At 43.7% G+C, this 13,052-nt stretch overlaps 1 protein-coding gene across 1 annotated transcript in view; it reads left to right on the forward strand.

Annotated features, from left to right (window-relative positions):
- The window catches only part of MALSU1 (mitochondrial assembly of ribosomal large subunit 1), a 68,172-nt gene extending 59,628 nt beyond the window's left edge, over window positions 1–8,544 (forward strand). The window contains exon 4 of the mRNA XM_086941760.1: window positions 6,223–8,544. Coding sequence (XP_086797886.1) covers window positions 6,223–6,425 — 203 coding nt within the window. The 3' untranslated portion in view covers window positions 6,426–8,544. The remainder of the gene's footprint in view (window positions 1–6,222) is intronic.
- Window positions 8,545–13,052: the final 4,508 nt, after the last annotated feature.

The raw sequence follows: 13,052 nt of genomic DNA on the forward strand, positions 1-13,052 counted from the left end.
CTGGTGTATACGAACAAACTGTATACCCAGAGGGCAATTTCTTATCTCCTCCTTAGTGGTAAATGTAAGAGATTCCTCCAAGGACATGTTCTATAGGATAAAAAATCATTTCTGGAGCTCATTGGAATTATGTTTTCTCACCGAAGACTAAAAGCACTTTTATATCCCTCAGCAAAGATGAACTCTGTCATCCTTAAACAGCTCCAACAAATGCAATACGGCCATGACCCTATACCAGCCAATGTCATCGGAGAAAATATCTCTGTTTTTATAATCCACCATATGTGGTCTTATCAAAAATTCATATTTGATGGCAATTTCATTTTCAAATTATATAGTTTTAAGAGAATGCTGCAGTGTCATCATGGAATGATTTCAATGACATAAGCTTACATCCTTCACATTTCCATGATGCAGCAGTCTCTTAAAATTAAGCAATTTTATATAATTTATAATTTCAAGAGCAAGCATTGCTGTTTTTTTTTTTTTTTTTTTGCAGTTATGACAAATGATTAAACAGCTTTGGTGTGATGATCACATTTTGTATTATGAGCGCCCCTGAGATTCCACCAGAGTTATCACCCATCCACTCTAGTGGACAATGACAGCGAAGGGTTGCGTCTATGCTGCAGTATAATGAATTATCTAGTGCATGAGTATGGTGCTCTTTGGTGCCTAGATTTCGACGTGAAGTAATGTGATCATGGCTAACTACCTGCTCTGGTCAAGCTTAACTACTGCCCAGGCACCAAACATGTAAATGGCACCTTGCTGCCCATGTGCACTGTGTGTGTACATATAGGGGAACTGATGTGGTTCAGATGTCAGGGTTTGTGAACAAGGAACAAAGTCAGACCTGGAAAGCAGTGCTGGCAATGTGTGGCAAAGGAGGCCCATTCAATTGCGTAATTAGTGGTTAGTGATGCCATTAAACACAACTGGTTGTTTACACAATGTGGAGGAGTTGTTGATCGGGCAACTTGCCGTGATCACTGAACAAGAGTTCTCGACAGTAAATTAATATACACCCAGGCTCATTATTATCTTTCTCACCACCCCCAACTCAAGACCCTCGGGCAACCTTATTAGGGAAGCAGAGTGTCAAGACTCAAAATTGTAGGAAGTAGACTTTGATTAGAATCAACGTTTGAAGTTTAAGACTCAACGTTGATTAAGTGTAAAGGGTATCTTTAACCATAGCATCATCTGGAGCTGGAAATGTCCCTATGGTGTAAAAGCAAACACCCTAAATGCCAGCAGCAGTCTCATTCCTCTCATAGAGTACCTGTCATACAATGTCCGAAGCATTCTTGCACCCCTCGCATACAAGCAGTCTCCCACTTTCAGCAGCTCTCTGTAGCAGGCTGCCAGAGAGCATCCACATCCATCACATTTTAGCAGCCGCACAGCACGAACAGTACTCGCACTCCTCACAGACTACCAGCAAAGCTAGTGGCTCTACCTTTTCATTGATTGGTCAACCTGTGTGCTGTTGTTGATGGGTGGGTTCTTTTCTAATGCTACTTTTTCTTTTATTGTTTTTTGCGAGGAGCAACTTTGTAAAAACACTACCTCTGAGGTGGAAGCCGGAGGTTTTGCAACGATATTTTAAAACTGTTTATTTCTGTGTGTAACATTGTTTTAAAACTTATTTACCTACCCTGAGCTCTTGCTGGGCCCCTGACATTCGCTTTGCTCACAGGCAGTAGATCTAGCGCTGCTTCGTGAAGTTGTTCTGATGGCCGCCATCGCCAGTCGCGAGGCCACGCCCACCGGATAGGCCACGCCCTCTCCTTCTCCCCTCAAATGTGCCTCCCACGCAAGCGCAGCGGACGAGCGCAGCGGGAGCGCCGTTTGCGCGCCGAAGGCGCGCCTAAGGCAAGCCCGTCTGCGCCCGTCCGCGCCAGTACACGCCAGGAGCCAGGCAAGAGGCCTGAGGTAAGGTTTACTTATTCAGGAGATGCTCTACGCCATCTCAACAGGCCCGTTCCATCGCCATGCTCCCATGTACTGAAAGGAGACTCTCGTTTTACCCACTGTCCACATTGTTCTTTTAAATTCACCCCCTCTATCATCAGCGTCCCCACCCAGTCGACTATAAACATGGCAATGATAAATTGCAGATCACTGCCCAAACACGCCCTTGAAATAAATATGCTCATTGAAGACCATAACCTCGAAATACTGTTTCTTACAGAAACGTGGCTGACGCCTGACTCAGACGCCAACATAGTCCAAGCCCTTCCCCCAGGATTCGGTATCCAACATCTTAACCGTCCCAAAGGCAGAGGTGGAGGCATTGCTGTCATCTCCAAGGATTCAATGCCATGCCGTTTCCTTAACAGTCCTCTGTTAGACTGTGAAAACGTCCACTTCACCCTGCAAATTTCCCCTTGCTCTTCTCTTTCCGGATTCCTTATCTACCGTCCCCCTGGTACCATGGGAAAATTTCTTAACTCCCTCCTAGAATGCTCCTTGGCCAGATCTAGCGCCCGGACCAACTTCCTCATCCTAGGAGACTTTAATGTCCACTTTGAAGATTGCAAAGACAACACGGCCTCAGAGCTGATCCAAGACTTGGCAGCCCACCAACTACACTTACAGAACTCCCTCCCCACTCATAACCGGGGGCATTTGCTCGACCCCATATTCTGTAATTTCCAGGATCTTGTGACCAGACCTCCCATTCCGGTGCCATGGTCCGACCACCTACTTATTCCTTTCACCTGGTGCACTTACCCCAAACCGCCGCAAATCCAAGCTCCCGGCAGACCATCTCGACCCTGGGCGAAACTAGATTATGATAAGTGGAAACAAGCTCTCGAGGACACAGTCCCTACCCTTAGTTCAACTATTGACCTTGCTGATAGGGAATTCTCATCTTGGATCACCAATTCTCTAGACAAAGCTCTCCCAAAAAAACCTCATCGTAAACCAAGGACAAAAGTAACCTCTCCATGGTTTACCCAAGAAATCCGCCTTTTAAAGAAAATCTGCAAGAGAGCAGAAAGAGTCTGGAGAAAAGACTTTAATCCCATCAGCAAAAACAACTACAGACTGATGATTCTTAACTATAAAAAAGCTCTTAAAAACGCACAAATCTCCTTTTACAGTGAGAAAATTAGCAAAGCAGCAAGTTCGTCGAGGGAGACGTTTCTCACCCTGAAAAAGCTTTTAAAACCCCCCACCCCCCCAGCTGCGCGAGACCCTTCAATCGAACACTGCAATGAGCTAGCCAATTTCTTTGACTCAAAAATACAAACTATACTCAAACAACTTCCGCCTCTTTCTCCTATAGACCCCTCCCCCCGTCCCTCTCCCCAACATCAGAACAGAGACATTGAGCTAAGCAAGTTCCAACTCATTAACGCGGAAACGCTTGGTTCTATATTACAAGCCCTCAAAAGCGGATCGCCTCATGACCCAGCTCCGGTGAGACATCTGAAGCAGGTTGCCCCGAGCATCCTTCCACTCATGACCAACCTACTTAACGCCTCTTTTGAATCTGGAACTGTGCCCACAAGTTGGAAAAAAGCGGTGGTGAAGGCACTTATAAAAAAACCATCCCTTGACCCGGAAAACCTGGCCAACTTCAGACCAATATCACTCCTCCCAGGCATTAGTAAACTAGCGGAAAAATATATCAACTCCCAGCTCTCTCATTATCTGGAGTCCAACGAGCTGCTAAAAACCTCCCAAACTGGTTTCCGCCCGGGCCAAGGGACAGAAACGGCAATGGTGGCGGTAGTCGAAGAAACCAGGAAAATCATCGATGCAGGAGGATCAGTGGCAGTGATCCTCCTGGACCTTAGCGCAGCATTCGACACCGTCAACCATGGCATCCTTGCCCAACGCCTGGAAAACCTCGCCATCACTGGGAAAGCCCTTGAATGGCTAAAATCCTTCCTCCACAATCGCTCCTTTCAGGTGGCAGAAGGAGACTGCATCTCTAGGGAAACCCCTATACGTTGCGGAGTGCCCCAGGGCTCCTCATTGAGCCCTACACTCTTCAACGTATACATGGCGCCTCTGGAACAAATCGTCGTCCCCTATGGCATTAAACTCTTGACATATGCGGACGACACACAGCTGGTCGTCTCCCTCAGCCAGTCAGAACCCCCCAGCATTGATCTGTATTCCTGCTTGGAGAATATAGTCAGCTGGATGAGCGACTCCCACTTAAAGCTCAACGGAGAAAAAACTGAGCTAATGGTACTAGGCAACCAGTCCCACTTCCGCCCGGAGTCTCTTTGGCCTTCCAGTATAGGCCCACCACCAATCCCCAAAACTGATATCAAGAGTCTGGGGATTTGGCTGGATGACAAACTTACTCTCAACACGCAGGCCAAGAAAACTGCAGGAATTTGCTTTGGCCTGCTCCGCTCCATCCGTAAAATTCTCCCACTCCTACCATTCCAGTCAAGAAAATTGGTCATGCAGGGCCTCATATTGTCTAGACTTGACTACGGCAACGCCCTATATCTCGGTTCCCCAAAAAAAGTCATCTCTAGGCTGCAGGTGGTGCAAAATGCGGCCGCCAGAATTCTCACTGGCACCAAAAAACGCTGCTCCGCCAAACCTGCACTCAAGGAGCTCCACTGGCTCCCGGTTGAACAAAGGGTGCAGTTTAAGGCCATGTGCCTAACCCACAAAATCCTGCATGGAAAAGCCCCCCCGGTCCTGAAAGATCTCGTGACCCCACACACGACAATCAGAACCCTACGCTCAACCAATGCCCACCTGACCAAAATACCTAAGATCAAAAAAACACGTTTTGGAGGTCGACAGTTCTCTTTTCAGGCGTCCAAGATGTGGAATACTCTTCCATCAGACCTTCGGGCCCAACCTGATCTCCTTTCATTCCGCAGATCCCTGAAGACATGGCTGTTCCCCTGATCTCTTCTTTTCCCGCCGGTCCCCTCCTCTGGAGTTGATAGTGGATTTCAATTAGCGCTGGGACGCTCTTGGGCAGCCATGCGCTCTATAAATCTCCAAAATAAATAAAATAAAATAAATGTTTCCAGGGTGGAGATGAGCACACAAAATGTTTGTGACTACCCACAAATCCAAAAGTGGAAATTTCAAACGGGTGAATTTTTATTTCTCTGGGGTGTGCGCTTTGATTCTAAAATTCCACTTATCTTGACAATCAGATGTAGAATTTCGAGTCTGAAATACCTTTTTAGCATGTGTTACACTTGGGGTGTTTACAAATGTTTGTAAATTGAGCCTGCGGGTCAAATAAATACCTTTATATTGGCATCATATGTTATTATCCGGATTAGAACATTTTCATTCGCAGTAATAAGAAATAGCACAAGTTTAAGACTTCTTTAAAATAAGCTTTCATATTAATATTGTGCTACTCACTGTTCTCTGTAGAACTGAGTTGAATGGTTGATTTTCCACATTTATGACGAATACAACTCAATCAAAACTTGCCATAAAATCAGGAATGTGGCATGGATCGATATTTATATCACAGCACAAGGTCAACTGATTTCACTGTATTCCCTCACTCAAAAATATTACCTCCAAAATACACATGTAGTGGGTGCACTTGCCACAATTCCGACAAAGGTTGGCATCGAAACCAAAACCTATGCACTTTTTCCTTACATCAAGTAAAGTCGATAGTCTCATCTGCTTCATCCATTGGATTTTAGATTTATACAATATTTTTTAATGCATAGAATAGTCTATAGTATTATGACAGAGACCAAACTAGAATCTGTAAACATCACCTCCCATTTAGATTAATGTACTATTACCATACTTTTTACTATCCACTTGTGCCCGATTGAACGTTTTATTGAGCATTGATACCATCAAAGAGTACCTAGTCCAAGTGAACTGTGTTGGGGTTTCCTCATTTCTATGTAGATCCGAGAATTCCGAATCCTTATTATTTGATTCATCTCCATCAATGAACACTGAGTGATTAAGAATTGCATTGATGTTAAACTCTCCATGTTAACTTTTGTCCAAAAACGATGAACTGAAAGTGCTAGCAAGCATCCAGCCTCTATGCCTTTTGAAGGTTTTCTCTGCAGATTACCATATTTTAGAATGTCCTCGTGCATACAGGATGACATCCCAGTCAACGTAGCCACTTTTGTATTAATTATGAAAATACTTCTAATGCAGTGTTGAATTTTACAGGTTTTGGGTAGGATAGGAGTAAGTACTGATCCGCTTGTGTTTTTTTACCTCTTTAAACAGGAAATATGGTAGTGCATTTCATGCTCCCAGAAACTCGTGAGATTTATGAACTGGAGAAGTTGTGGACATTGCGTTCTTATGATGACCAGTTGGCAAAGATGGCAATAGAGAGATTGCCTGAAGATTTTGTTTTTGGACTGAACACTGAAAATAAAACTGTGCAAGCGGGGTTTCAACACAGTGGTGAACAAGGAAACCCTTGAAATTGAAAACATTCGTATTACCTCTGAATACCTACTCCATGATACCTTAGTGTAATATTTGTTTATAGAGTAACCTGAAAACCGTTGCTTCAAGACCACTTGTTACAAGAAAGGCATGAGGACCAGCCTTACCAATGAAGATTCAACCACAATCTTTGTGCATTTAAGTGGAAGTAGCACAACAATATGCCTTGTATCTCCTGTTGCCTTTTTGCTCACAATGTAATGCTTGCAAAATTATGAACCTCAAATATCAGTGTTTGTCTGGTACTTTTTACATTCAGCATATTTTTTTTTTCATTAATTAAGCTGGCGTGCTTGAGAATAAATGGTTGCATCGTTTTCTGGTGGACCACTAGTAGGCCACTCAATATGCGAATGATACAGTTACAATGTGAACATCAATGTGCACTGCTGAAGTTTCTTCCACAAAAGTTGACATTGTCCTTTTTTTAAGTAGTAGTTTTCAAGCCCCCTATCGTTTTCCTACGTGACTTTGTGCTTGGAACATTTCACACTGTAATTTACAGTTCTACATTGCTGTTTTTTGTGTTTTCCTTTTTGCCAGTATTTAGTTGAAGTCTCACTGGACAGCTTGTAAGTAGAATATGTTTCTGGTTTTAAGCCTTTGGGAGGGGGAAAAAGCCCATGTTAGTTGCAAGACCTATTCTAGTTCTCGCTGTTTGCTCAGTCACTATGTGCCAGGGTAGTTGTTTTCAGTAGTCTCTGATGTATGTGATAAACTCTAGCACCGCATTATTCCAGCCCTGAACTACGGTGTTACTTGCACCTCATTGTGGTTGCTTGACACCACCCATTGAAATACCTTTGGTGATTGTTCTATGAAATTGTGAAATGGGAGAGTTCTTGTGGGTGCATTGAGGGGCAGTGTGTTATTCCCAACATATGTTGCTTATTTGTAGCTTAGTGGCCTAGTCTGTACCAAAGCAGTATGAAGGTAGAAAAGATTGAGACAATCCAGGTGGCTTCCGAAGCCCGCAACCAGCATAAAAACGCTGTTATTTAGATTGGCAGTTTGTAGCTTACTGCACATATGCTTTGAAGATTCCCAATAATCTCTGAATTCTGGGGCAAAGTGGTCGAAGATCTGCATAAGGTGACAGGATCACTGCTGAACAAATTATGAAACTGTGTCTACTGATCTTTCTTGTAGAAAGTATGTAAAATGAAAGAACAATTTATTATGCTAGGTACTACTGTAGCTAAAAGCTGTATAACAATATACTGGTTTACTCTAAGAACACCAAAGTATCCAGGAACCCACCATTTAACCGCATATTACCCCCTGCCTATGGCCGTCCCTGGGGAGAATCAATGAGATGTAGTTATTCAGCTGCCCCCTGCCTCTACCCCCTATGTACTTATGACAAAAGTTCTCCCTCTAAAGAATAAGGAATTGTAGAGTTTCCAGCAGCTCAAAAACAGGGTCATTCATTGGTTGTCAACCAGGCTTAAACCAGAACAGTCCTTATTCAAAGAGACCTTTATGGTTAGTAGAGTTGGTTGGATAGGGTTCTCCAAGAAAACATGCCCTGACGATTGCATAATCATACATTTTTAGCTACGTCATGTGGGCGAGCCACATTTTTCATACTCTCAGAACGAGTGTAGCTCAGTGCAACAGCATTTCTGCTGTAGTTTTATTTTGTTTTTAGCAGCTCCATATTGCCAGGCCCTGGGGGGAATGGAGAGTTGGGGGCACCGTGGGCTGTACGGTGGTCCTGCCAGTCTTTCTCACCTGAGCAAGACCTCTAGTCTGTTGCTCTGTAATCTCTTTGAGCCCTTGGCCCAGCTTGACAACCCTGACTAACTTATCCCAACACCAGAGGCAGGTAACTGTTGTGCTTGCATTTACAGCTGCTCAGCCAGTATGCTTATGTGTATGTATGGAACCTTAGAATGCCTGATGACAGTGTGGAATGTTGGTGTGCCTGGTGGACTGGAAGAATGACTGTTGGAGAGAGTGGGCTGAGCTGTAAAGATTCAGCTCCTGGTGGGGCCATGAACTAGCTTGAACTAATCATGAACCTACCATCAATCAGCTTGTAACCTACAACTATCTTCTTGTAACTTATAAATAAACCTCTACTTGGATTTACCTCGTGACTACAATTATACTTTGTAACAGTAACGACCAAAGTATCTAGCCCACCCACTGACCTAAGGGCGATAAGCTGGAATGTAGCTGGAGTTCATGGTAAAGTTTCTGATGAGTGTGGGACTAAGATACTGAGTACGTATAATATAATCTGTCTCCAAGTGACCTAGGATGCTCAGGGTTGTTTGCACTTGGACGGTTACATTATGACTTCCGCCACTGCTATTTTCTCCTCTAGCATGCATGCCGGAGGGGGCCTAGTGACACCATTTAACCTGGGTTTGAGCTGTAAAGTAGAGTTGATTACCTCTAACTCACCTAACATTCTTGGTGTTCTTTTCAAATTTGCACAGTATGTTAATTGTGAATATTTATAATTCTTATTAGTCCGATATTAACTTGACAATGTCATAAGTCTCGGAAGGTTCTTAGATGATTTTTTCCATTCTTTGTCTACCTTCACAATGATTTTGTTGTTGTGGGATTTCAACTTGCATCCCTGCAGGGCTTGTCACACTAATGGGAATTCTGAAAATCTGTTGCCACTCACCGAACAGGTCCTCCTCAAATGCACCCGACCAGGGGGCGTGATAAAGATTCTGATTCCAGATTATAACTTAGTTAACCTTTTGAAATGGGTGTAACAGTGCAGAAGAGTGGATACCCATGTTAAATGAGAGGGGTGCTAGATCCATTATTGGTTATATTCTTATTTCTGCTTATTTATTACTCCTGTCTCTATTGGAGCACCTCAAGGATCCACACTCACCCATGCTTTTCAACTTGTTCATGGAAACTCTTACCAAACTTCTTAGACACTCAAACATACATTACCACATTTACGTTGATGATACACAATTATACTTGAGTTTCCTCACCTAAAGATATAAAAACTCTTAATCTTGCCCTTCTGAAAACCCAACAATGGTTCACCCGTAATCACCTTGTTCTAAAAACACTCAAGACGTAATTTCCTCTTACTGACGACCCCCCCCCCACCCACCCCCAACATATAATTCGTTCTGGCGAGCTGATACGGAACATGTGTCTGTTCCCTCAGAAGGTAAATCTTGTTACGTTTGCTCTGTGTTCAGAGACAGAGGCCAAATGTCAGCTTATGTCTTACAATTTGCAGTCTGAGACAGAAAAGTAACCTCCAGGATAAAATAAGCAGCAAAGCGAACTGTTTGACAATAGTGCTTTACAGAGAGTGTGAAATGAAAGGCTGTAGGATGTCAGGTGTTTTCTAACAACATTTAAATAGCTTGTAAAATGAATTGTTCAAGCACTTCAAAATATATTTTTGTAATTATGAAAGCACTTTTTTTTGTTATTCTGTGTGATGGCAATTTTTTAATATGATACCATATCTGAATACTTTACTTGGTGATGTGCAAATGCTAAACATTTTTGCTGAAATCCATTTTCCACAGACTGTTTATACCCTATATAGTGTTATCAGTAAAATTGAATGTTAGTGGTAAAGTTTGTGGTTAGTTCAATGGAAAATATGCTGTTTGTAAATGACAGTGTGCTACCAAATCATGCTTTAGTAATACATTTATTAAAAGTGCATTTTTAAACCTGAATGGAGAAACATCCGGTTTGATGACAATGCTATTAGTGAACTAAGAGGCAGGTCAGGGGTTATGTGTACCCTAAATGTGGGCTAGATTCTTATATATGTAGCAAAAAGTTTAGTCTATTAAATAAAACAAAATGTTTTTTTGTACAGCGAAATGAAGAACTTGCATGATTTGAAGGTGCTCTAATTTGTGATAATGAAGAAAAAGGCAGCGCTGTAAATAAAATATTTGGTAGGATCACATAATTTCAGACCAAATTTCAGGTCTGGTACATTACAGTTAGGTTGGGTAGATTATTAAAGTGACTAGCCCTACAGGTCCATTAACATTTTTATGATGTTTCGAGGCCTAAAACCATGTGCAACAGGTGCTTGCACTGGATTGTGATTTAAAGGAAACACACAAAATGTGATGGGAGGCTGCTTGAAACGAGTCGAACCATGGGCAATCTAATGGAGTAGCACCCCATCATTCTTTTGCTCACCATACCACCTCAGTTTGGACCCAGCCATATGCAAATGACCCTGTTTATTACGGGAACAGTCTAGCCCAAACTGCCAAGCCAGATCCTTCTTGAACCAGAACACAAGCAACCCAGGGCTGGGTTATGGGCTCATCAGCCGGGTACAGCTTGGTTCCAGTGACACAGTGAGTATAGTACCTACAACTGGGGATGCTCAATATACTTAGGGCGGTACATGAAACACACAAAACTTGATGAGAGGCTTCTTGCAATTAGTCTAACCACTGGCAATTGCTCAGGGTCGCACTCCAACCCATTGTTCTTTTGCTCCTCATGCCACATTATTTTGGACCCAGCCATATGCAAATCAGTCTTGACCCTGTTCCTCATGGGAACAGCCCAGCATTAACTGCCAAGCCAGGTCCTCCCTGAATCAGAAAGAACACAAGCAATCCAGGAGCAGTTTTGCCCTAGGTATGGGCTCATCAGCTGGATACAGCTTAGTTCCAGTGACATCGTAATTTAAAGGACCACTTGTGATCCGGCCCTATATGTCTCTGTGGTGGTGACATGAAGGGTAAGTGTTTCATCAATTCTCTGCTCCCCACAAATCTACTTTGTCCCTTGTTTTACAGTTGCCTCTGTTCTGTGATTGCAATGATTTTTTATTGGGTCTCACTCGTTTCTCTCTCCTTATCGTTGCAGACTTTCTCCTTGTCCCAGGAGCACTGTGTAATTTCTACAGCAGTGCATATTTACTCTGTCTGAACTGGACCCTAGGCACTGCTCTCTCTATTCTGTGCTGGGTTCTCCTGCCTTGTTTCAAGCCTCATCTCATGTTCTGCACATGAGCTCTTTGGCCGCTTGCTTTTTCGCCTCGTATTGCCCCCAGTAGCACACTGTTCCCCTTTACAGGAACATACCCTTATTTGAGTCTGTTAAACGTTTCAGGTCTTATGGCAGCTATTTTGCATTGTGTGCTGCCCTTGGGGGCCTCTGAGCTACTGAACTGAGGATTTTTGTATCCCTTCTCCAAACACAAGTCTGTGGTGTCATCATGGTCCCACCTCGGTCACCGTATTGAAAATGCCATCTCTCACCTCTGCTTGTCATTTCTGGGGATTTAACAGCTCCTTCTTCCCATTGTGGACTTTACAGGGTGAACAACCTTTTTCTGCTGCTGGCGACACTCCTGGGTGCAGTATTTGACCACTAGGGAAGCACAAACTACTGAACTGTCAGCAGAGAGGGAGACTGCACATCCCACCCATCAGCCATCTTGGCCACACACCAGGCAGAGATCTTTGTTGTAGGGGTTAGTGACCCTTCCAGTGAAGTGTGGACGATTCAATTTTCTCTAGCCTTTGCTTAGCTCGACATACACACCAAGTCACAATTTAAGTAAATTATTAATGAGGAGCTAGTCGTTGAGTACCTTGGAACTCTCTTGGTATTGATTTGGACATGCTAGCTGGTACCAGCTGTGCGACCAGATCTGTACTTTAAGACCTGCACAATTTCCAGTAATTGAGAAAATCTTTCCTTCACACTTAGGCATATCAGCAGAGCATTCTTCCGAGTTGCAAGGGAGGCAGTGGGCCATATCCGTGCAACACATTTACTTCTTTTCTATTGCTGTATCTCATTCTCTGAATTGTCTGTGGGGTCCTTGCAGACTCCATAGGGAGGGGGGGGGGGATTTCCTCTATGGTGTTGTGCTGAGGGGAAAGGAGACCACTATCACCCCATGGCCTTTCGTGTGAATGGTGGTACCTGGTTAATGTGGAGACAAACCAAGGCATTATCTACTTTTATGTGTAGACTTGTTTGTTAGGGGTGAATGACAGTGCACTGATGGCATTCTTCTGTCTTTTCTCCTTATGCACCTGGGTGCCCAATTTACAGTTCAAGATTAGGTTGAGCATGAATTTTAGGTGAGGCTTGTCGGAGATTAACAAGGAATTAAAGTTTAGTGAGACTTGATTATTAGTTGCAGGAAACAAGGTCATTGGTGTACAGCCAGCACTTAAGATGCTCTGAGATGTTGGGAGAGAAGATCTATAGAAGAGGAAGTCTGAGTTGTGAGCAGCTGCATTCTGTGGAGTTGCTGTGTGGCGGAAACAGTGGCCACACTATTGGCGTGTTTGCCAACTCAGAGTAGGCCAAGGTGCATGAGCAGGGCTGCTGGGACTGTCAAATGATGGAGGAGCTGTGGAGCAGGAGGGGACACTAGCAAAGAGCAAGGGGCATTGCAAGAGTAGAGCTCCCTTGCAATGTGATTGTATGGCTGAAGAATTAGTTTGCCCCTAGAAGGGATAATCAATGTATAGCAGGGGAGTGTGCAGTGGTAAGGCCCGGCAGCATGAGGAGAGGAAGAAAGTGGGAATGCAGGCAGGTGGGGACTTCTAGAGTGTGTGTGTGGCGTTGGACATGTCTGGGAGGAGGAGATAAATAGCATG

This window comes from Lissotriton vulgaris, chromosome 10 (assembly GCF_964263255.1).
Source record: "Lissotriton vulgaris chromosome 10, aLisVul1.2, whole genome shotgun sequence".
Classification (NCBI taxonomy): domain Eukaryota; kingdom Metazoa; phylum Chordata; class Amphibia; order Caudata; family Salamandridae; genus Lissotriton; species Lissotriton vulgaris.